The following is a 24,539-nucleotide window of genomic DNA, read 5'->3' as shown; positions in this document are numbered from 1 at the left end:
AAACTATGCATGTGTGTTTAGTGAGTCCTCCAGATCAGAGGCAGTAGGGACGACCAGGGATGTTCCCTGTTTAGTGAGTCCTCCAGATCAGAGGCAGTAGGGACGACCAGGGATGTTCTCTGTTTAGTGAGTCCTCCAGATCAGAGGCAGTAGGGATGACCAGGGATGTTCTCTGTTTAGTGAGTCCTCCAGATCAGAGGCAGTAGGGACGACCAGGGATGTTCTCTGTTTAGTGAGTCCTCCAGATCAGAGGCAGTAGAGATGACCAGGGATGTTCTCTGTTTAGTGAGTCCTCCAGATCAGAGGCAGTAGGGATGACCAGGGATGTTCTCTGTTTAGTGAGTCCTCCAGATCAGAGGCAGTAGGGATGACCAGGGATGTTCTCTGTTTAGTGAGTCCTCCAGATCAGAGGCAGTAGGGATGACCAGGGATGTTCTCTGTTTAGTGAGTCCTCCAGATCAGAGGCAGTAGGGATGACCAGGGATGTTCTCTGTTTAGTGAGTCCTCCAGATCAGAGGCAGTAGGGATGACCAGGGATGTTCTCTGTTTAGTGAGTTCTCCAGATCAGAGGCAGTAGGGATGACCAGGGATGTTCTCTGTTTAGTGAGTCCTCCAGATCAGAGGCAGTAGTGACGACCAGGGATGTTCTCTGTTTAGTGAATCCTCCAGATCAGAGGCAGTAGGGATGACCAGGGATGTTCTCTGTTTAGTGAGTTTGCCAGATCAGAGGCAGTAGGGAAGAGCAGGGATGTTCTCTTGATAAGTGTGTGAATTGGACAATTATTCTGTCCTGTTAAGCATTCAAAATGTAATTTTATTTAGGAATGTAGTGAAGTAAAAGTATTCCAAAATATCAATAGTAAATTAAAGTACATATATCCCAAAACACAACTTAAGTAATACTTTAAAGTACTTTACACCTTGCATTGTGTACAAAGACTTACAACATACATACATCTACATACAACCACGGCAGGTAGCCTAGCGGTTAGAGCGTTGGACCAGTAACCGGAAGGTTGCAAGATCGAATCCCCGAGCTGATAAGGCAAAAATCTGTTGTTCCGCCCCTGAACAAGGCAGTTAACCCACTGTTCCTAGGCTGTCATTGTAAATAAGAATTTGTTCTTAACTGACTTGCCTAGTTAAATAAATAAAACATCCAAATATGTCATCCTTTTGAACCAAAATGTTGTTCTCCATCAGTAGATTATGATTAATAGATGTTATAGTTTAAGGTTCATCTTACATGTGTGTTTTTTATTTAAAAGGAAAATACATGATTGGTAACTATCTGGTTTATCTATAAATATCTGGTTTATCAATTTCTATTTTGATTGGTAAAATGATAACTATCTAGTTTAACAATATCTATAAATATCTGGTTTATCTATAAGTACCTGGTTTATCCATATCAAAAACTACCTGGTTTATCCATATCTGTTTTGATTGGTTGATATTATAACTATCTAGTTTATCCATATCTATAAATATCTGGTTTATCCAGACAGACAAAGGTAGTGTATTTTTATTAATTAATTTATTTCACCTTTATTTAACCTGGTAGGCCAGTTGAGAACAAGTTCTCATTTACAACTGCGACCTGGCCAAGATAAAGCAAAGCAGTGTGACACAAACAACAACACAGAGTTACACATAAACAAACGTACAGTCAATAACACAATAGAAACAATCTATATACAGTGTGTGCAAATGAGGTAGGATAAGGGAGGTAAGGCAAAAAATAGGCCATAGTGGCGAAATAATTACAATTTAGCAATTAAACACTGGAGTGATAGGTGTGCAGAAGATGAATGTGCAAGTAGAGATACTGGGGTGCAAAGGAGCAAAATAGATAACAGTATGGGGATGAGGTAGTTGGATGGGCTAATTACAGATGGGCTATGTACAGGTGCAGTGATCTGTGAGCTGCTCTGACAGCTGGTGCTTAAAGCTAGTGAGGGAGATAAGTGTTTCCAGTTATAGTGATTTTTGCAGTTCGTTCCAGTCATTGGCAGCAGAGAACTGGAAGGAAAGGAGGAATTGGCTTTGGGGGTGACCAGTGAGATATACCTGCTGGAGCGCGTGCTACAGGTGGGTGCAGCTATGGTGACCAGTGAGCGGAGATAAGGCGGGGCTTTACCTAGCAAAGACTTATAGATGACCTGGAGCCAGTTGGTTTGGCGACGAATATGAAGCGAGGGCCAGCCAACGAGAGCATACAGGTCACAGTGGTGGGTAGTATATGGGGCTTTGGTGACAAAACGGATGGCACTGTGATAGACTGCATCCAATTTGCTGAGTAGAGTGTTGTAGGCTATTTTGTAAATGACATCGCTGAAGTCAAGGATCGGTAGGATGGTCAGTTTTACGAGGGTATGTTTGGCAGCATGAGGGAAGGATGCTTTGTTGCGAAATAGGAAGCCAATTCTAGATTTAATTTTAGATTGGAGATGTTTAATGTGAGTCTGGAAGGAGAGTTTACAGTCTAACCAGACACCTAGGTATTTGTAGTTGTCCACATATTATTCATTAGAGTTGTCCACACACGTATTCATTGATGTTCAGTGGTAGGGTCTTTTCATCAGATAGATTCATGGTGAGGGTTGGCATTATTGAACTAAAAACAGAGGAAATACACTACATGGCCAAAAGTATGTGGGCACCTGCTCATCAACATCTCATTCCAAAATCATGGGCATTAATATGGAGTTGGTCCCCCGTTCGCTCCTTAACAGTCTCTATTGTTCTGGGAAGGCTTTCCACTAGATGTTGGAACATTGCTGCTATAACAGCCTCTACTCTTCTGGGAAGGCTTTCCACTAGATGTTGGAACAATGCTGCTATAACAGCCTCCTCTCTTCTGGGAAGGCTTTCCACTAGATGTTGGAACATTGCTGCGGGAACATTGCTGCGGCTTCCATTCAGCCACAAGAGCATTCGTGAGGTCGAGCACTGATGTTGGGCGATTAGGCCTGGTTCGCAGTCGGCTTTCCAATTCATCCCAAAGGTGTTCGATGGGGTTGAGGTCAGGGCTCTGTGCAAGATCTTGTCAAACCATTTCTGTATGGACCTCACTTTGTGCACGGGGGTATTGTCATGCTGAAACCAGAAAAGGCCTTCCCCAAACTGTTGCCACAAAGTTGGAAGCACAGAATCATCTAGAATGTCATTGTATGCTGTAGCATTAAGATTTCCCTTCACTGGAACTAAGGGGCCCGAACCATGAAAACCAGCCCCAGACCATTATTCCTCCTCCACCAAACTTTACAGTTGGCACTATGCATTCTGGCAGGTAGCGTTCTCCTGGCATCCGCCAAACCCAGATTTGCCCGTCGCACTGCCAGATGGTGAAGCGTGATTCCTCACTCCAGAGAACGCCTTTCCACTGCTCCAGAGTCCAATGGCGGCGAGCTTTACACCCCTCCAGCCGACGCTTGGCATGGTGCATTGTGATCTTAGGCTTGTGTGCGTCTGCTCGGCCATGGAAACCCATTTCATGAATCTCCTGATGAACACTTATTGTAATGCAGTTGCTTCGAGGCAGTTTGGAACTCAGTAGTGAGTGTTGCAACTGAGGACAGACGATTTTACGCGCTACCTGCTTCAGCACTTGGCGGTCCCATTCTGTGAGCTTGTGTGTCCTACCACTTCACAGCTGAGCCGTTGTTGGTCCTAGAGGTTTCCACTTCACAATAACAGCACTTACAGTTGACCGGGGCAGCTCTAGCAGGGAATCAATTTGATGAACTGACTTGTTGGAAATGTGGCATCCTATGTCTGTGCCACCTTGAAAGTCACTGTGCTCTTCAGTACAGGCCGTTCTACTGCCAATGTTTGTCTATGGAGATTGCATGGCTGTATGCTCGATTTTATACACCTGTCAGCAACTGGTGTGGCTGAAATTGCCGAGTCCACAAATGTGAAGGTGTGTCCACGTACTTTTGGCCATTTAGTGTACATACTGTAAAAATACCCACTGGGTACTGACGTGGAAACAACGTTGATTCTATGGGTGCCCAGTGGGTTCAATTGAATGAATGTGTTTAGACACTTCATTCAAAAGAGGAGACATTTTTTTCCAGACTGTATCTGTCACTGCATCATACCAGACATCAGCTGGTATAACCAACCCTTCATCATGGACAAGCCATTACCCATTACTGTGACTGAGGCAGAAATGGCTCCCTATTATTTCCTATGTAGTACACTACTTTTTATCAGAGTCCTGTGGGCCCTAGTGCACTATATAGGGAATGTGGTGCCATTTTGGATGCACCCTGGGTTCCACTAGAAGTCAGACATTTAATTAAAGTAAAGATATTTATGACCTAAAGGATTGCCTTTTCCTCCCTATCTTTAAGGAACAATCATACTCCGCCTAATAGAAAGGTCTATTTAGTTGTGGCCAAATAAGCTACCGTAGAAAGATGGTCAATCACCAAACCCTCTCAAGCATAAAGGGTCTCTCCACCATCTACTGGACAGGTGACAGTACTGTTATCCAACCATCACGGTCCATTCACATCAAGCACTCCTGTCGTGTGGAAATCACAGGCCCCATTCCAATTCTTTCAAAGGGCACTCTGTCTTCCTTGGACTCCCGAGTGTCGCAGCGGTCTAAGGCACTGCATCTCACTGCAAGAGGTGTCACTATAGTACCTGGTTTGTATCCAGGCTGTATCACATCCAGCTGTGACTAGGCATCCCATAGGGCAGCGCACAATTGGCCCCGCGTCGTCCGGGTTTGGCCGGTGAAGGCCGTCATTGTAAATAAGAGTATGTTCTTAACTGGCTTGCCTAGTTAAATAAATACAATTTCTCCCTTCCTTTAAGTAATCACTGATTGGACAGGTGTATGCAAGGGCCCCCTACACATAGATAGGATATATGAGGTTTCCTGTGAGGGCATTGGTCCCCATGGTGCTGCAGAGTTCTAATTGCATGTTTGGACATGTGATGAATGTTTGCAGAGAGATGGACACAAGTGATTTTATTTTCTGAAAGAAGAAGACGTTGAATGTCTCCACTGTGATGGGAAGCGTTTGTACCTGAGTTCCCTGAATGGCCGGTAAGGGTTAAAGAAGCAGAGATTGTAGGATAAGAGCTGTTCAACAGAGTGGTTTGGCTGCCATGGAGACATCGCTGTCCATTGCTGGGGCAGTGACGTCCTCTCAGGTCTCTGGATCTGCAGAGGGCTGCGAGTAAACTTGATTGACGATTATTTTTTTGTTTTGTATGTTGTTTTTTATTTTTTATCCTCCATTTCCCTAAAACCCTATCAAAGAAGGTGTACGCAAGGGCTCCACCAGATGACCTTTCACCTCTCCAGCCATTTAGAAATTCTAATTAGTGATTATTACTTCAAGGGAGGAAGGAAGGAAAGATAAGCCTAGGATTGGGTGAGGCCCTTTGTTTGTGTAGGAAAAGAGCCCAAAAAAAACAATCAGTCGTCAACAAAGATTGCTTGGTCAGATGAAACCCCTTTATGAGGCTCAGATGGTTCAAACACATGCAGAACACACATACTGTAATACACAGCTGGCAAAAACTTCAAATTAAATGCATAAAAACATGTCATACATTTACTTCAGAAGCTTGTCCTGAGATAGCAGAATGGTAGACGACTTTGTCCACTGATTAAAACCACTAAGACCCCATTACAGAGCAGCTAGATTAAAACCCCATTACAGAGCAGCTAGATTAAAACCCCATTACAGAGCAGCTAGATTAAAACCCCATTACAGAGCAGCTAGATTAAAACCCCATTACAGAGCAGCTAGATTAAAACCCCATTACAGAGCAGCTAGATTAAAACCCCATTACAGAGCAGCTAGATTAAAACCCCATTACAGAGCAGCTAGATTAAAACCCCATTACAGAGCAGTTTATCATATTCACAAGAACTAAACTCAACAACGAATCAGGGTCTGTATTCATCAAGTGTCTCAGAGTAGTATTGCTGATCTAGGATACGTTTTTAGATAATGAGTAAGACTATATGGAAAGGGGAGACCTGATCCGAGAGCAGCACTGCTACTCCGAGACACTTTATGAATACGAGCCCAGAGGAATAAGACAATATTATTGTATAGGCACATGCGGGATATTTATATTTAGTTGTAAAGCCCCCTGTAGTCGTCGGTCAACAGCACTTTTGGTCTAACAATAACATGCCATTTAGCAGGCGCTTTTATCCAAAGTGACTTAGTGTATCTAGTGTGTATGAGTGTGTATCTAGCTGCGTTTAGTAACGCTAGTATTTACACGCTAGTGTTGCTGGGTATTAGAATAGTCCGCCGGAAGCCGTTTGTCAGTAACAAAATTAAATTTCAACTTACTCTGTCGATTTGTCTGTAGGCTTGGTCCTTATGCAGGGGAGAATGAGAGAAAAACATCTCATGGAATGTACTATAACTAAACAGACTTCCCAAACATGGGTCTGTTGTGGGCCCGTACAGTTCCTCAGAGAGGTCAATTTCTCTCCGCTTACCTCATGTCAAAATAAAAGTCGCCCACAACTTCTTGCTTTTTTTTTGTGCAGGTATGGCACACGTGCAGGACTTTTATTTTGACATGAGGTAAGCGGAGAGGAAGCGGGTCCACAACAGACTCAGGTTTGGAATGTAAATTATATGCTATTCGACGCGTTTTCTCAAATTCCTCCCTGTATTAGGACAGAACATACAGAGTAAATTGAAATTGAACTTCTGGCTTCCGGTGGACTATTCCGTTTTTTTGCAAGCTAATTCCCAGCAACACTAGTGTGTAAATACTAGCGTGTAAACGCAGCTAGCATGTATACATTTTACATATAGTTGTCCCCATCGGGAATCATACCCACGACCCCTTGGTGTTGCAAGGCGCTAAGCTCTACCGACTGAGCCTCACAGGACCACACACGTGTTTTTAACTACCTATAAATACACACCATTCAATCATTCATTGGCTTCCCACTCACCCACTGTTTCACCCAGTTCACCCATCCATCTGCAGTTCACCCAGTTCACCCATCCACCCAGTTCACCCATCCACCCAGTTCACCCATCCACCCAGTTCACCCATCCACCCAGTTCACCCATCCACCTGCAGTTCACCCATCCACCTGCAGTTCACCCATCCATCTGCAGTTCACCCATCCATCTGCAGTTCACCCATCCATCTGCAGTTCACCCATCCACCTGCAGTTCACCCAGTTCACCCATTCACCCAGTTCACCCATCCATCTGCAGTTCACCCATCCATCTGCAGTTCACCCATCCATCTGCAGTTCACCCATCCTTCTGCAGTTCACCCAGTTCACCCATTCACCCAGCTCACAGTTCATCCATTCCAGAACCTTCTGCACCTCCTCCACATGTGTAATCGATGTCTCTGTGTAAGGGAGGGAGGGTGAGTGAGAGGGAGGGTGAGAGGGAGGGAGGGAGAGAGCAAGGGAGGGTGGGTGGGTGGGTGGGAGGGAGAGAGAGAGGGTGAGAGGGAGGGAGGGAGGGTGAGAGGGTGAGAGGGAGGGTGCATTGGGGTGAAGCAGGATATGAAGCAGGGGTTGAAGCAGGGTGAGGCAGGTGGTCATTTCAGCTGAACCAAATTGAAGCTCATTTACTTTATTTCTACACAATTTAAAAATTCTAAAAAGCAAATTGGAGAACAGCTAAAAGAAGCTAAATGACTCCAGCCATGACCACCCTGTTGCTGTAACTCCATCCACCTCAGTCAACAGGGGACAAAACATTCTACAAAACACCTCATTCAGTAATTAGCTGCTACACACAAGCTCAGCACAGGGATTAAAACTCTAGTTTCATGTCAAGTCCAACATCAGTTACCTAGCCAAAGATATCTTAACTCTGCACTGTTTTGAGAAAGCGTTCCCTGCAGCTGTGTGCGCTCTTCATAAAGCCAGACATACAAACAGCCTTCCCTCCCGCTCCCTGCCCTCCGCATGGTCCTAAAGTCAGTCCTAATACCCACTAAACTGCATTTGCCTTTTACTGGGGATTGGACTGATTTTAGTAGCCTATTTTAAATTGTTGGCGTTAAACTAGGGTATGTCTGCCTTACCCAATTCACGCCCCTGGGGTGAAGATAAAGAATGCTTCCCAAATGGCACTCTATTCCCTACATAGGGCACTGCATAGGGCACTGCATAGGGCACTGCATAGGGAATCGGGTGCCATTTGGGACACAAGCAACATTTGTCACCAGGAATCAGGACTTGTCTGTAAACCTCCAGGCTTATTCCAGCTCAACCCTCCAAGCCTATTCCAGCTCAACCCTCCAAGCCTATTCCAGCTCAACCCTCCAAGCCTATTCCAGCTCCACCAGACAGTGGATCATCGTTCTCCAGCCTCCTCTGGCTGTTTTCACCTTTCATCACCGGCCTGACTGAGTGGGACGGTATCCCCACTGACAGACTGGACCGCTTTCGAAGGAGCAGGCACCTCCTTAGATGCTCTCCTTCTGGACTCCTTTTTTGTTTGCTGTAAAAGGACAAGAGAAGATTTCACCCTAACAGTCATAGACATGGAGGCTTCAGTTTAGTATTACAGACCCTGTACAGTAGTTTAGTATATAGGCCCACACTGTCATCTTGAGTTGCACTGATTCATTAAACCACCCATGTTATATAGGCTACTGGTCTATGGTTTAGATAAATACTGAGCAGACAAAATAACAAGTTATATATGATAATCCCACCATTTTACATTTACATTTTGCAGACACTCTTATCCAGAGCAACTTACAGTAGTGAATGCATACATTTCATACAATTTCATACAATTTTTTTTCTGTGCTGGCCCCCCGTGGGAATCGAACCCACAACCCTGGTGTTGCAAACACCATGCTCTACCAACTGAGCTACAGGGAAGGCTACCACTCGTGTTTTATCCTGATTGTTAAGACACTGGTTTCATTGATTATGACAATCATCATCTGATTGTCAGGAGACTACCCGTTTGGTATGGACATACAGTGAGGCCTATATCGTGGCAGGACCGCCAGTGGTTGGGTCCTGAGCTGGTGAGGGTCTGCTTCCCACACTGGGTCCCTGTGGTCACCATCATCCTCTTCTCCTTCTGAATACCCTCCAGCCCTTTACCTGAAGAAGAAGAAGAATTCACCTTTCAGCAGGACATTAACCAAAAACACAGGGCCAAATCTATACCGGAGAAGAATCCACCTTTCAGCAGGACATTAACCAAAAACACAGGGCCAAATCTACACTGGAGTTGCTTACCAAGAAGACAGTGAATGTTCCTGAGTGGCCAAGTTTATCTACTTGAAAATCTATGGCAAGACCTGAAAATGGCTGTCTAGCAATGATCAACAACCAATTTGACAGAACTTGAAGAATTTAGAAAATAATAAATGGGCAAATGTTGCACAATCCAGGTGTGGAAAGATCTTAGAGAGTGACCCAGAAGACTCACAGCTCTTAGAGACTGACCCAGAAGACTCACAGCTCTTAGAGACTGACCCAGAAAGACTCACAGCTCTTAGAGACCGACCCAGAAAGACTCACAGCATTTAGAGACTGACCCAGAAGACTCCCAGCTCTTAGAGACTGACCCAGAAGACTCACAGCTGTAATCACTGTCAAAGGTGATTCTACAAAGTATTGATTTAGGGGTGTGAATACTTATGTAAATTAGATATTTCTGTATTTCATTTTCAATAAATTTGCAACAATTTCTAAAAACATGTTTTCATTTTATCATTATGGGTTATTGTGTGTAGATGGGTGAGATTTTTTTTAAATATTGAATCCATTTTAAATTAAGGTTGTAACATGTACTTTGCTGACTAGGTAAATCACAGAGAAGTAGGGGATTACATATCAATACAAGGTGGCAGAAGTAGTGAGATTATAACCTTATGTAGTTTGACTGTAGTGTACATAAAAACAGATTGGGGCATTGAGAGACTGGCCCTTTGTAACAGAGGTGGATTGAAACAATCTTAACCACACAATTCATATGGGCCATCTCAGCACACTGGTGTGAAGATGATTCTGCATACAGTATTACTTATTATTGACCGTTTTTATCCAATATATTTACACCAAATTGCCGCTATTCGCCATGACAATGAACGGATACATGATTCACTCACTGCCTCAATTAAAAAAAGTATCGGGAAACTACAGTAGGTTTATACAGCAGTATAATAGACAAGCTACATGATAGCAGCTACCCAACCCAACATGCGTATTTTTCCGTTTTAAATCCAGAATATTTTCCACAATCACGACACTTCTTACTGTTGATAGTAGAAAGAGCAGCCTCGGCGTCTGTATTGGTGAGCCATGTCGACTCGGTTTCTCGGGTCCAGCTTTCATGATACCGCGGTTCGATTATTGTGTCGGACCGGCTTCCTCCACAACCCATCAAAATATCATCCACTGCACCGCTCGCTTCAAAGTGTCAATTTTTACTGACACACAGCTGTCCACGAAATGCCCGTTAGATTCATCTAGGCTAAAGCATCTTCCATTACACCGTTTGCCTCTATCCACCGCGAAGATTCTGCGCTTTGCAGCACCGCATAGCTCACAGAATGGTTAGTGCTATCCCAGCCTAGTCTCATACACCAGACGTAACATAGTAAACGTAAATCCGGGACACCAAAATGATACTGACAAAAATACAAACTAAACATGTAAAGTGTTGGTCCCATTTTTCATGAGCAGAAATAAAAGTTCCCAGAAATTTGTCAAACACAAAAAAAAACGTGTTACTCTCAAATTTAGTGAACAAATTTGTTTACATCCCTGTTAGTGAGCATTTATCCTTTGCCAAGATAATCAATCCACCTGACAGGTGTGGCATATCGAGAAGCTGATTAAACAGCATTATCAGTACACAGGTGCACCTTGTTCTGGGGACAATAAAAGGTCACTCTAAAATGTGCAGTTTTGTCACCCAACACAATGCAACAGATGTCTCAAATTTTGAGGGAGTGTGCAATTGGCATGCTGACTGCAGGAATGTCCACCAGAGCTGTGGTGGACAGCCCAAAAGATGCGAGTTCGAATCTCATCAAGGACAACTTTAGCTAATTAGCAACTATTTAACTACTTACTACTTTTTAGCTACTTTGCATCTATTTAGAATGTTAGCTAACCCTTCCCCCTAACCCTTTAATCTAAGTCCTAACCTTTACCCTAACCTCTAGCCTAGCTATCGTTAGCCACCTAGCTAGAACTTGTAACATATCATAACATACGTATCATAACATATAAAGCGAACGTCTAGCAACCCAAAGGTTGCGAGTTTGAATCTTATCAGGGATAAATGTAGCATTTTAGCTAATTATCCACCTAGATAGAATTCATAACGTAGAAATGTTTTCAATTCGTAACATATAGTACGTTTTGCCAATTCGTGACATATAGTACGTTTTGCCAATTCCTAACATTATACATTTTGTAAATTCGTAACGTATAATACGAATTGTAATTCATAACATATCAAACGAAATTGGTGATGGACATCCACAAATTAATCCATACCATAGGACATTTAATACATCATAATAGATGAGGTGTCTCAGATTTACATACAGAATAGTCTCGGATTTACATACAGAATAGTAATACATGCTCTGAGACCAGTTTGACTATCCGGGTCCTGGGGACATCCCTACCCTACCCTAAACTCTTACCTTAACATAACCCTTACCTAACCCTTGACCATTTTACATTTTAACGTCAACGGGGTTGTCCCAATGATTCCAGATAGTAAGGACCCTCACATAATCTGTCAAAATCATGAATTATGTGCCATCTCCTCATTGGTTATACCCACGTGGGTGATTGAAAGACAAAATGTTTTGCCAGTTGTCATGGTAATACTATTAAAGAGTAGATGCCAATCACCATATAAGTTCAAAGATGAAAAAGCCTGGAAGGAAGCGGGATGACTAGAAAATATTTGGTTCGCCGTTTTATGTGTGAATTAATTGTCGCAGTAGAGGACCTTGTGCATTTCAGGTAAAATAACAACTCAATGTTTATATCCCAGGACAAATTAGCTAGCAACAGCAAGCTAGCTAAATAGGACAAATTAGCTAGCAAGTGCAAGCTAACTAGCTAAATTGCCATACATGTTTAATGCTTTTCAACCTGTCCCCAAATGAATGTCATTGGTTCAGAGTTTGTTTTGATATTTTAACCTGCGTGTCGTGATCACTTTTGGTGTAGGGGGACAAAATACATTTATGCACAATAGCGGACGATGGCGCACAGCCCGGTTTGGGTTCCGTGTCAGAGTTCAGTCTGGAACCATGGACAGCAGCTGCCCTGTTCAGCCCAAAATCAATTTCTGTCACAACCTACTTGCATTGGTGCTTCTGAAATCTTAAGCACACAGTTTTACAGCATCATTTTATTTAGATATTTCGTAGATTGTTTTCAATTACCATGCATCGGAAAGTATTCAGAACCCTTGACTTTTTCCACGTTTTGTTACGTTACAGCCTTATTCTAAAATTGATTAAAATGTTGCTTTCCTCATCAATCTATACCCCATAATAACAAAGCAAAAACAGGTTTTTAGACATTTTTGCAAATGTATTAAAAATAAAAGGTGCTTTGTTGAAACATCTTAGGCAGCAATTACAGCCTCCAGTCTTCTTGAGTATAATACTACAAGCTTGGCACACCTGTATTTGGAGAGTTTCTCCCATTCTTCTTTGCAGATCCTCTCAAGCTCTGTCAAGTTGGATGGGGAGCATCGCTGCACAGCTATTTTCAGGTATCTCCATGTCATGTGCCTTTTAATGAGGAGTGGCTTCCGTCTGGACACTCTACCATAAAGGCCTGATTCGTGGAGTTCTGCAGAGATGGTTGTCCTTCTGGAAGGTACTCCCATCTTCACAGAAGAACTCTGGAGCTCTGGCAGAGTGACTGATGGGGTCAAATTGGGTTCATGTTAGGGTCTGCACCAAATGTTTGATGTATTATAATAATTGATTATGCTTATGTTGTATTAATAGAAGGGGAAGGGTTATCAGACCCCCTCCCCCACTACATTTATAGGGTCCTAGACTACAGATTAACAATATATATACATGATAAGGTTTAAATTGTTTTACAGTTCTTTTCTAGTCTCTGCTTCTTATAAAGAAACAGTCTGAGAGATGTGTGAATTATTGCATGGGGTCTGGGAGAAAGCGCTTCAAAGATAAACACAGAACCCTGCAGAGGAGTAGAAGAGATAAGAGACTAGTCAGACATACCTCTATAAATCAAATTGGGGAGTGGACATTTACTGCTGAGACCTTAGAAAACACTGGAACTATTGTATCTCTCTTGCAAGTTTGTATAGCTGTGTATGCATGGGCTTGGTCTGATGAGTAGAAGGTAATGACGTATGCAGTGACGTCACTAGGGCTGGACTTCGGGCTTAATAAAATAACTTGGGACTTTTCCTATTTTGCAGAATTCAGGAGAGACACCAGTTGTATGTGTGATGTTTGATCTTGACTTCTGTCTACAGCTTTATTTTGATTACAATTGTTATGATTTATAAGTGCACATTTTGAGTGTTCCTTATTTGTTAAGTAAATAAAACGGAGCACAGAAAAACGGTACCAACATGACCATCGGGTTCTTGGTCACCTCCCTGACCAAGGCCCTTCTCCCCCCCCTCTCCCTTCTCCACCGATTACTCAGTTTGGCCGGGCGGCCAGCTTTACATCGAGTCTTGGTTGTTCCAAACTTCTTTCCATTTAAGAATGATGAAGGCCACTGTCTTCTTGAGTACCTTCAATGCTGCAGAAATGTTTTGGTACCCTTCCCCAGATCTGTGCCTCGACACAGTCCTGTCTCGGAGCTCTACGGACAATTCCTTTGACATCATGGCTTGGTCTTTGCTCTGACATGCACTGTCAACTGTGGGACCTTATATAGACAGATGTGTGCCTTTCCAAATCATGTCCAATCAATTGAATTTACCACAGGTGGACTCTAATCAAGTTGTAGAAACATCTCAAGGATGAGCAATGAAAACAGGACGCACCTGAGCTCCATTTCGAGTCTCATAGCAGAAGGTGGGAATATTTATGTAAATATGCCAAAGGGTCTGAACACTTTTGATCTGGTAATTTATTATGCATTTTTATTTTTAATACATTTGTAAAAATGTCATTATGGGGTATTGTGTGAAAATTGATGAGGGAATTGTTTTTATTAATACATTTTAGAATAAGGCTGTAACGTAACAAAATGTGGATAAAGTCAAGGGGTCTGAATACTTTCTGAATGCACTGTATATCGACAATACTGTACACTTATATCAACAATACTGTACACTGTATATCGACAATACTGTACACGGCATATAGACAAAACTTACACCAGGGTGGAGAGGAAAACACCTTTAAAAAAACGGTAATTTCTAAGGATTCATTCTATATAAATATAGGAACATACAGCTTTCTTGTCATTTCCCCTGAACATTTAAAAAACCTTGGTTGTGTTTCTCTCTCTGAAAAAGCTAAGATGATGGGAATGAAAAGCAATGTTAATTGAATTTCCAAAACACTTGAAGATTCAATTGTGAATGTTCTCTTGGAGAGAGCGTGAGTGTCTACGAGAGGGCGTAAAGGGGAAGTAAGACAAGTACATTAAGACAAAAAGAGGTGCAGGTGTGCTGTGTGAGAGAGAGCTTTAGAGGATCGGTAAATTAAAGCTGGAGTTGTCTGAGCGTTAAAGCACAGTCGCTGGTGGGAGAGGGGAGGGGAGGTGTTCCATGCGGGAGATGATGTCACAGGAAACAGGAAGTGACGTTGTGGTTTCTACTTGATGTCTAGCAGGTTGCAGTCTATCTTGTAGTTAACATAAGAGTAGTAGTCCTGCTGGCTCAGGTTCAACCCTGGGATGTCCATAGTGGCCTGTGGGTCAGGGAGGAAGACAGAGAATCAGTACAACACATGACCACAATGTTATTTTAGAGGGTGTTCGAGGGTTTTAAAATTACAGTGGTGAGGGTGGAGTGGAGAACTAGGATGGATGAGACCAGGCCTTTTCTATGCACCATCCCCCACCTTTTCTACGTTCAGTATATAAGCCCACCCAGGGTTTCTTTCTGCAGACCAGCTTACCTCGAGAAGAGTGAGAGCCAAGGTTTGACCATGCATTCCTCTACTGAACTTTAACCATACCATGTGGTTAAACTTTTAGACTATCGATACTGACAGAATAATAACAAGTCTTTGATATTAATTACTAGTCTGCAGCTAGAAATTCGGTATCATTGAACGCGAAGACCGACAAAACATCCATTCTATAACAACATTAATGAATGTCGCTTTGAAAGATCCATCCTGAGAGAGAGAGAGAGAGAGAGAGAGAAACTCTCCAACAAAGATCACGACTATATACTGCTCAAAAAAATAAAGGGAGCACTTAAACAACACAATGGAACTCCAAGTAAATCACACTTCTGTGAAATCAAACTGTCCACTTAGGAAGCAACACTGATTGACATTAAATTTCACATGCTGTTGTGCAAATGGAATAGACAACAGGTGGCAATTATAGGCAATTAGCAAGACACCCCCAATAAAGGAGTGGTTCTGCAGGTGGGGACCACAGACCACTTCTCAGTTCCTATGCTTCCTGGCTGATGTTTTGGTCACTTTTGAATGCTGGCGGTGCTTTCACTCTAGTGGTAGCATGAGACGGAGTCTACAACCCACACAAGCGGCTCAGGTAGTGCAGCTCATCCAGGATGGCACATCAATGCGAGCTGTGGCAAGAAGGTTTGCTGTGTCTGTCAGCGTAGTGTCCAGAGCATGGAGGCGCTACCAGGAGACAGGCCAGTACATCAGGAGACGTGGAGGAGGCCGTAGGAGGGCAACAACCCAGCAGCAGGACCGCTACCTCCGCCTTTGTGCAAGGAGGAGCAGGAGAAGCACTGCCAGAGCCCTGCAAAATGACCTCCAGCAGGCCACAAATGTGCATGTGTCTGCTCAAACGGTTAGAAACAGACTCCATGAGGGTGGTATGAGGGCCCGACGTCCACAGGTGGGGGTTGTGCTTACAGCCCAAATCAAATCAAATCAAATTTATTTATATAGCCCTTCGTACATCAGCTGAAATCTCAAAGTGCTGTACAGAAACCCAGCCTAAAACCCCAAACAGCAAGCAATGCATGTGAAAGAAGCACGGTGGCTGGGAAAAACTCCCTAGGAAAAACTCCTGAGAAAGGCCAAAAACCTAGGAAGAAACCTAGAGAGGAACCAGGCTATGAGGGGTGGCCAGTCCTCTTTTGGCTGTGCCGGGTGGATATTATAACAGAACATGGTCAAGATGTTAAAATGTTCGTAAATGACCAGCATGGTCAAATAATAATAATCATAGTAATTGTCGAGGGTGCAACAAGCACGTCTGGTGAAACAGGTCAGGATTCCGTAGCCGCAGGCAGAACAGTTGAAACTGGAGCAGCAGCATGGCCAGGTGGACTGGGGACAGCAAGGAGTCATCATGCCAGGTAGTCCTGGGGCATGGTCCTAGGGCTCAGGTCCTCCGAGAGAAAGAAAGAAAGAGAGAAGAGAGAATTAGAGAGAGCATATTTACATTCACACAGGACACCGGATAAGACAAGAGAATACTCCAGATGTAACAGACTGACCCTAGCCCCCCGACACATAAACTACTGCAGCATAAATACTGGAGGCTGAGACAGGAGGGATCAGAAGACACTGTGGCCCCATCCGATGATACCCCCGGACAGGGCCAAACAGGCAGGATATAACCCCACCCACTTTGCCAAAGCACAGCCCCCACACCACTAGAGGGATATCTACAACCACCAACTTACCGTCCGAAGACAAGGCCGAGTATAGCCCACAAAGATCTCCGCCACGGCACAACCCAAAGGGGGGCGCCAACCCAGACAGGAAGACCACGTCAGTGGCTCAACCTACTCAAGTGACGCACCCCTCCCATGGACGGCATGGAAGAACACCACTAAGTCAGTGACTCAGCCCCTGTAAAAGGGTTAGAGGCAGAGAATCCCAGTGGGAAGAGGGGAACCGACAAGGCAGAGACAGCAATGGCGGTTCGTTGCTCCAGCCTTTCCGTTCACCTTCACACTCCTGGGCCAGACTATACTTAATCATAGGACCTACTGAAGAGATAAGTCTTCAGTAAAGACTTAAAGGTTGAGACTGAGTCTGCGTCTCTCACATGGGTAGGCAGACCATTCCATAAAAATGGAGCTCTATAGGAGAAAGCCCTACCTCCAGCCGTTTGCTTAGAAATTCTAGGGACAATTAGGAGGCCTGCGTCTTGTGACCGTAGCGTACGTGTAGGTATGTACGGCAGGACCAAATCGGAAAGATAGGTAGGAGCAAGCCCATGTAATGCTTTGTAGGTTAGCAGTAAAACCTTGAAATCAGCCCTTGCCTTAACAGGAAGCCAGTGTAGGGAGGCTAGCACTGGAGTAATATGATCAAATTTTTTGGTTCTAGTCAGGATTCTAGCAGCCGTATTTAGCACTAACTGAAGTTTGTTTAGTGCTTTATCCGGGTAGCCGGAAAGTAGAGCATTGCAGTAGTCGAGCCTAGAAGTAACAAAAGCATGGATTAATTTTTCTGCGTCATTTTTGGACAGAAAGTTTCTGATTTTTGCAATGTTACGTAGATGGAAAAAAGCTGTCCTTGAAGCAGTCTTGATATGTTCTTCAAAAGAGAGATCAGGGTCCAGAGTAACGCCGAGGTCCTTCACAGTTTTATTTGAGACGACTGTACAACCATCCAGATTAATTGTCAGATTCAACAGAAGATCTCTTTGTTTCTTGGGACCTAGGACAAGCATCTCTGTTTTGTCCGAGTTTAAAAGTAGAACATTTGCAGCCATCCACTTCCTTATGTCTGAAACACAGGCTTCTAGCGAGGCAATTTTGGGGCTTCACCATGTTTCATTGAAATGTACAGCTGTGTGTCGTCCGCATAGCAGTGAAATTTAACATTATGTTTTCGAATAACATCCCCAAGAGGTAAAATATATAGTGAAAACAATAGTGGTCCTAGAACGGAACCTTGAGGAACACCGAAATTTACAATTGATTTGTAAGAGGACGAACCATTCACAGAGAAAAACTGATATCTTTCCGACAGATAAGATCTAAACCAGGCCAGAACTTGTCCATGTAGACCAATTTGGGTTTCCAATCTCTCCAAAAGAATGTGGTGATCGATGGTATCAAAAGCGGCACTAAGATCTAGGAGCATGAGGACAGATGCAGAGCCTCGGTCTGACGTCATTAAAAGGTCATTTACCACCTTCACAAGTGCAGTCTCAGTGCTATGATGGGGTCTAAAACCAGACTGAAGCGTTTCGTATACATTGTTTGTCTTCAGGAAGGCAGTGAGTTGCTGCGCAACAACTTTTTCTAAAATTTTTGAGAGGAATGAAAGATTCGATATAGGCCGATAGTTTTTTATAATTTCTGGGTCAAGATTCGGCTTTTTCAAGAGAGGCTTTATTACTGCCACTTTTAGTGAGCTTGGTACACATCCGGTGGATAGAGAGCCGTTTATTATGTTCAACATAGGAGGGCCAAGCACAGGAAGCAGCTCTTTCAGTAGTTTAGTTGGAATAGGGTCCAGTATGCAGCTTGAGGGTTTGGAGGCCATGATTATTTTCATCATTATGTCAAGAGATATAGTACTAAAACACTTTAGTATCTCCCTTGATCCTAGGTCCTGGCAGAGTTGTGCAGACTCAGGACAATGGAGCCCTGGAGGAATACCTAGATTTAAAGAGGAGTCCGTAATTTGCTTTCTAATGATCACGATATTTTCCTCAAAGAAGTTCATACATTTATTACTGCTGAAGTGAAAGCCATCCTCCATTTGCGAATGCTGCTTTTTAGTTAGCTTTGCGACAGTGTCAAAAAGAAATTTCGGATTGTTCTTATTTTCCTCAATTAAGTTGGAAAAATAGGATGATCGTGCAGCAGTGAGGGCTCTTCGATACTGCACGGTACTGTCTTTCCAAGCTAGTCGGAAGACTTCCAGTTTAGTGTGGCGCCATTTCCGTTCCAATTTTCTGGAAGCTTGCTTCAGAGCTTGTGTATTTTCTGTATACCAGGGAGCTAGTTTCTTATGACAGATGTTTTTAATTTTTAGGGGTGCAACTGCATCTAGGGTGTTGCGCAAGGTTAAATTGAGTTCCTCGGTTAGGTGGTTAACTGATTCTTGTCCTCTGACGTCCTTGGGTAGGCAGAGGGAGTCTGGAAGGGCATCAAGGAATCTTTGGGTTGTCTGAGAATTTATAGCACGACTTTTAATCTTCCTTGGTTGGGGTCTGAGCAGATTATTTGTTGCAATTGTAAACGCAATAAAATGGTGGTCCGATAATCCAGGATTATGAGGAAAAACATTAAGATCCACAATATTTATTCCATGGGACAAAACTAGGTCCAGAGTATGACTGTGGCAGTGAGTAGGTCCAGAGACATGTTGGACAAAACCCACTGAGTCGATGATGGCTCCGAAAGCCTTTTGGAGTGGGTCTGTGGACTTTTCCATGTGAATGTTAAAGTCACCAAAAATTAGAATATTATCTGCAATGACTACAAGATCCGATAGGAATTCAGGGAACTCAGTAAGGAACACTGCATATGGCCCAGGAGGCCTGTAAACAGTAGCTATAAAAAGTGATTGAGTAGGCTGCATAGATTTCATGACTAGAAGCTCAAAAGACGAAAACGTCATTGTTTTTTTTTTTGTAAATTGAAATTTGCTATCGTAAATGTTAGCAACACCTCCGCCTTTGCCGGATGCACGGGGGGTATGGTCACTAGTGTAACCAGGGGGTGAGGCCTCATTTAACACAGTAAATTCATCAGGCTTAAGCCATGTTTCAGTCAGGCCAATCACATCAAGATTATGATCAGTGATTAGTTCATTGACTATAACTGCCTTGGAAGTGAGGGATCTAACATTAAGTAACCCAATTTTGAGATGTGAAGTATCACAATCTCTTTCAATAATGGCAGGAATGGAGGAGGTCTTTATACTAGTAAGATTACTGAAGCGAACACCGCCCTTTTTAATTTTGCCCAACCTAGATTGAGGCACAGACACGGTCTCAATGGGGAAAGCTGAGCTGACTACGCTAACTGTGCTAGTGGCAGACTCCACTAAGCTGGCAGGCTGGCTAACAGCCTGTTGCCTGGCCTGCACCCTATTTCATTGTGGAGCTAGAGGAGTTAGAGCCCTGTCTATGTTCGTAGATAAGATGAGAGCACCCCTCCAGCTAGGATGGAGTCCGTCACTCCTCAGCAGGCCAGGCTTGGTCCTGTTTGTGGGTGAATCCCAGAAAGAGGGCCAGTTATCTACAAATTCTATCTTTTGGGAGGGGCAGAAAACAGTTTTCATCCAGCGATTGAGTTGTGAGACTCTGCTGTAGAGCTCATCACTCCCCCTAACTGGGAGGGGGCCAGAGACAATTAATCGATGCCGACACATCTTTCTAGCTGATTTACATGCTGAAGCTATGTTGCGCTTGGTGACCTCTGACTGTTTCATCCTAACATCGTTGGTGCCGACGTGGATAACAATATCTCTATACTCTCTACACTCGCCAGTTTTAGCTTTAGCCAGCACCGTCTTTAGATTAGCCTTAACGTCGGTAGCCCTGCCCCCTGGTAAACAGTGTATGATCGCTGGATGATTAGTTTTAAGTCTAATACTGCGGGTAATGGAGTCGCCAATGACTAGGGTTTTCAATTTGTCAGAGCTAATGGTGGGAGCCGTCGGCGTCTCAGACCCCACAACGGGAGAAGCAGAGACCAGAGAAGTCTCGGCCTCCGACTCCGACTCGCTTAACGGGGAGAACCGGTTGAAAGTTTCTGTCGGCTGAATAAGCGACACCGGTTGAGCATTCCTACAGCGTTTCCCTCCAGACGCCATGAGAAAGATGTCCGGCTGCGGGGACCATGCGAGGGGGTTTATACTAACGTTACTATCTGTACTTGCTGGTGGCACAGACGCTGTTTCATCCTTTCCTACACTGAAATGACCCTTGCCTAACGATTGCGTCTGAAGCTGGGCTTGCAGCACAGCTATCCTTGCCGTAAGGCGATCATTCTCCTGTATATTATGAGTACAACGACTGCAATTAGAAGGCATCATGTTAATGTTACTTAGCTTCGGCTGTTTGAAGTCCTGACGAACCATGTCCAGATAAAACCTCCGGGGTAGGAAAGTTGAATGAAAAAAAAGTTGAGTGAGGGAAAAAGTAAAAATATACGGTAATGAAAAAGTAAAAACCGTCAGGTAGCAAAGTAAAAACGGCAACAAAAACGCACAGCAGCGTAAACAAGTCTGCAAGTTGTGACCGGAAACAGGAAAGGTTGTGCGTAGAAGTTGTGCGTAGAAGTGAGTTTGAACATTCTACAAGGTTAAACAAACCGTGCAGGACGTTTGGCATTTGCCAGAGAACACCAAGATTGGCAAATTCGCCACTGGCGCCCTGTGCTCTTCACAGATGAAAGCAGTTTCACACTGAGCACGTGACAGACGTGACAGAGTCTGGAGATGCCGTGGAGAACGTTCTGCTGCCTGCAACATCCTCCAGCATGACCGGTTTGGCGGTGGGTCAGTCATGGTGTGGGATGGCATTTCTTTGGGGGGCCATACAGCCCTCCATGTGCTCGCCAGAGGTAGCCTGACTGCCATTAGGTACCGAGACGAGATCTTCAGACCCCTTGTGAGACCATATGCTGGTGCGGTTGGCCCTGGGTTCCTCCTAATGCAAGACAATGCTAGACCTCATGTGGCTGGAGTGTGTCAGCAGTTCCTGCAAGAGCAAGGCATTGATGCTATGGACTGGCCCGCCCGTTCCCCAGACCTGAATCCAATTGAGCACATCTGGGACATCATGTCTCGCTCCATCCACCAACGCCACGTTGCACCACAGACTGTCCAGGAGTTGGCGGATGCTTTAGTCCAGGTCTGGGAGGAGATCCCTTAGGAGACCATCCGCCACCTCATCAGGAGCATGCCCAGGCGTTGTAGGGAGGTCATACAGGCACGTGGAGGCCACACACACTACTGAGCGTCATTTCGACTTGTTTTAAGGACATTACATCAAAGTTGGATCAGCCTGTAGTGTGGTTTTCCACTTTAATTTTGAGTGTGACTCCAAATCCAGACCTCCATGGGTTGATAAATTGGATTTCCATTGATTATTTTTGTGTGATTTTGTTGTCAGCACATTCAACTATGTAAAGAAAAAAGTATTTAATAAGATTATTTCTTTCATTCAGATCTAGGATGTGTTGTTTAAGTGTTCCCTTTATTTTTTTGAGCAGTATATATATTGATTGCAATTGTTTACGAATGAGTGAGCGTTCATGTGCAAAGGATTAGCATATCAATTGTTAATATTTATCAACTCTGTTGTGCCGTCTCAGCTGACCCTTATCACCCTTTGTCTAACAAGCCGCCATGCCGGTTTAGCCCACTAGGGCACATTCCTTTATCATTGCTTTGTAGCGATACCTACTGTTTTGTATGCTTTCTGTGAATTACTTAGTTTAGTAAATAAATGATTTTAAGACAATTGATGTATGGATGACTCGAAGACTGGGTTCGTGCAGATAACCAACAATTTACAACGTTTGGAATGAGACTGGACACGAGGTAATAACACATCATTAAAACAAGAAGATAATAGATCAGATCTTATAATATAATATATAATGTTATAATATCTGACAGTTATATTAGGAAAATTATAACTGTGTAATCTGAATATTTTACTTGGTGCCCCGATCTCCTAGTTAATTACAGTTACACGATTAATCAGTTAATCTCGTAATAATAATTACAGAGAGTTATTTGATAAACATGTCTTCAAGTTAATGATGACCAAAGACACGACAAGAGGGTCTGTTAGGTGTGGTACCCTATAGAAGTAGGATGGATGAGAGGGTCTGTTAGGTGTGGTACCCTATAGAAGTAGGATGGATGAGAGGGTCTGTTAGGTGTGGTACCCTATAGAAGTAGGATGGATGAGAGGGTCTGTTAGGTGTGGTACCCTATAGAAGTAGGATGGATGAGAGGGTCTGTTAGGTGTGGTACCCTATAGAAGTAGGATGGATGAGAGGGTCTAACCATATAATTTCTAAAATGCTAAACGACAGTAGCTCAGGGGAATAAATGACAGTAGCTCAAGCAGCTTGACCGTATGGTACGTAAGAAGTGCCCATCAAGCCAATCCAACTTGTGGGATGGAGGATTCTTTGACGAAAGCAAAGATTGAAGGACACAATTATTAATTCAATTAAAAATCATTATTTATAAGCTTGTCAACTTCTTGACTATATTTCCTATTCATTTTTCAACTCATTTCATGTATGTTTTCATGGAAAACAAGCACATTTCTAAGTGACCCCAAACTTTTGAACGGTAGTGTATATATATTTTTTTACATTGTTTGCAAACTGATATGTGACATGTATTAATGCCAAAATAACATTCAAAACAGGCAAGCCCCCAAACAATATGGGGCTCAAAACATGACTGAAGAGTAGTAACAGCCATACAGTAGAACATATGGCTGAAACTTAGCAAAGTAATAGGAAGTAATTAGTGGTAATTACCTATTAATACACAGCATGTAAACTCACCAACAAATTCCCCTTGCAACTTACATTTGGATGCAAGCACAATCATACATTGGTGTTACTGTCGACAATAAAAAGTCCTCAGAAATGTGCATATTCTCCCTTCGGAAGACCATGACCTGAGTGGGCAGGTGCAGTATCCAGATGCCCATTTCCAAGCGCTCTGATTGGTTTGGAATGGCAGGGCTCTGATGGGTGAGGGATAACTTAGGTAGACTGAGAAGCCAAACAAACATTGCTTTTAAGGGAGTAGAGTTACGGGGCACAGGAGAAGAGTTACGGGGCACAGGAGAAGCGTTACGGGGCACAGGAGAAGGGCTACAGGGCACAGGAGAAGAGTTACGGGGCACAGGAGAAGAGTTACGGGGCACAGGAGAAGAGTTACGGGGCACAGGAGAAGGGTTACGGGGCACAGGAGAAGGGTTACGGGGCACAGGAGAAGGGTTACGGGGCACAGGAGAAGGGTTACGGGGCACAGGAGAAGAGTTACGGGGCACAGGAGAAGAGTTACGGGGCACAGGAGAAGAGTTACGGGGCACAGGAGAAGAGTTACGGGGCACAGGAGAAGGGTTACGGGGCACAGGAGAAGGGTTACGGGGCACAGGAGAAGGGTTACGGGGCACAGGAGAAGGGTTACGGGACGGGGCACAGGAGAAGAGTTACGGGGCACAGGAGAAGAGTTACGGGGCACAGGAGAAGAGTTACGGGGCACAGGAGAAGAGTTACGGGGCACAGGAGAAGAGTTACGGGGCACAGGAGAAGAGTTACGGGGCACAGGAGAAGAGTTACGGGGCACAGGAGAAGAGTTACGGGGCACAGGAGAAGAGTTACGGGGCACAGGAGAAGGGTTACGGGGCACAGGAGAAGAGTTACGGGGCACAGGAGAAGAGTTAC

At 43.9% G+C, this 24,539-nt stretch overlaps 1 protein-coding gene across 1 annotated transcript; it reads right to left on the bottom strand.

Annotated features, from left to right (window-relative positions):
- Window positions 1-7,512: 7,512 nt before the first annotated feature.
- Window positions 7,513-10,663, bottom strand: LOC115190946 (brain and acute leukemia cytoplasmic protein). Its single transcript, XM_029748988.1, has 3 exons — window positions 10,259-10,663; window positions 8,970-9,097; window positions 7,513-8,477 (listed from the first exon to the last, which is right to left on the bottom strand). Exons 1-3 carry the CDS (start codon window positions 10,383-10,385, stop codon window positions 8,361-8,363), a joined length of 372 nt encoding a protein of 123 aa, XP_029604848.1. The 5' UTR covers window positions 10,386-10,663; the 3' UTR covers window positions 7,513-8,360.
- Window positions 10,664-24,539: the final 13,876 nt, after the last annotated feature.

The sequence above is a fragment of the Salmo trutta genome, unplaced genomic scaffold (genome assembly GCF_901001165.1).
Source record: "Salmo trutta unplaced genomic scaffold, fSalTru1.1, whole genome shotgun sequence".
NCBI lineage: Eukaryota > Metazoa > Chordata > Actinopteri > Salmoniformes > Salmonidae > Salmo > Salmo trutta.
The sequence above is the reverse complement of the archived record's forward strand: the minus strand, read 5'-3'. Positions and strand labels throughout refer to the sequence as shown.

Bases quoted from the DNA above. Each gene is read 5' to 3' on its own strand.
- LOC115190946 (XM_029748988.1), bottom strand. From the start codon at position 10,385: ATGGGTTGTGGAGGAAGCCGGTCCGACACAATAATCGAACCGCGGTAT. The intron at 9,098-10,258 runs GTAAGAAGTGTC...CTTCTTCTTCAG, and splicing joins TGCTCTTTCTACTATCAACA to GTAAAGGGCTGGAGGGTATT. The intron at 8,478-8,969 runs GTATGTCCATAC...GTCCTTTTACAG, and splicing joins GCCACGATATAGGCCTCACT to CAAACAAAAAAGGAGTCCAG.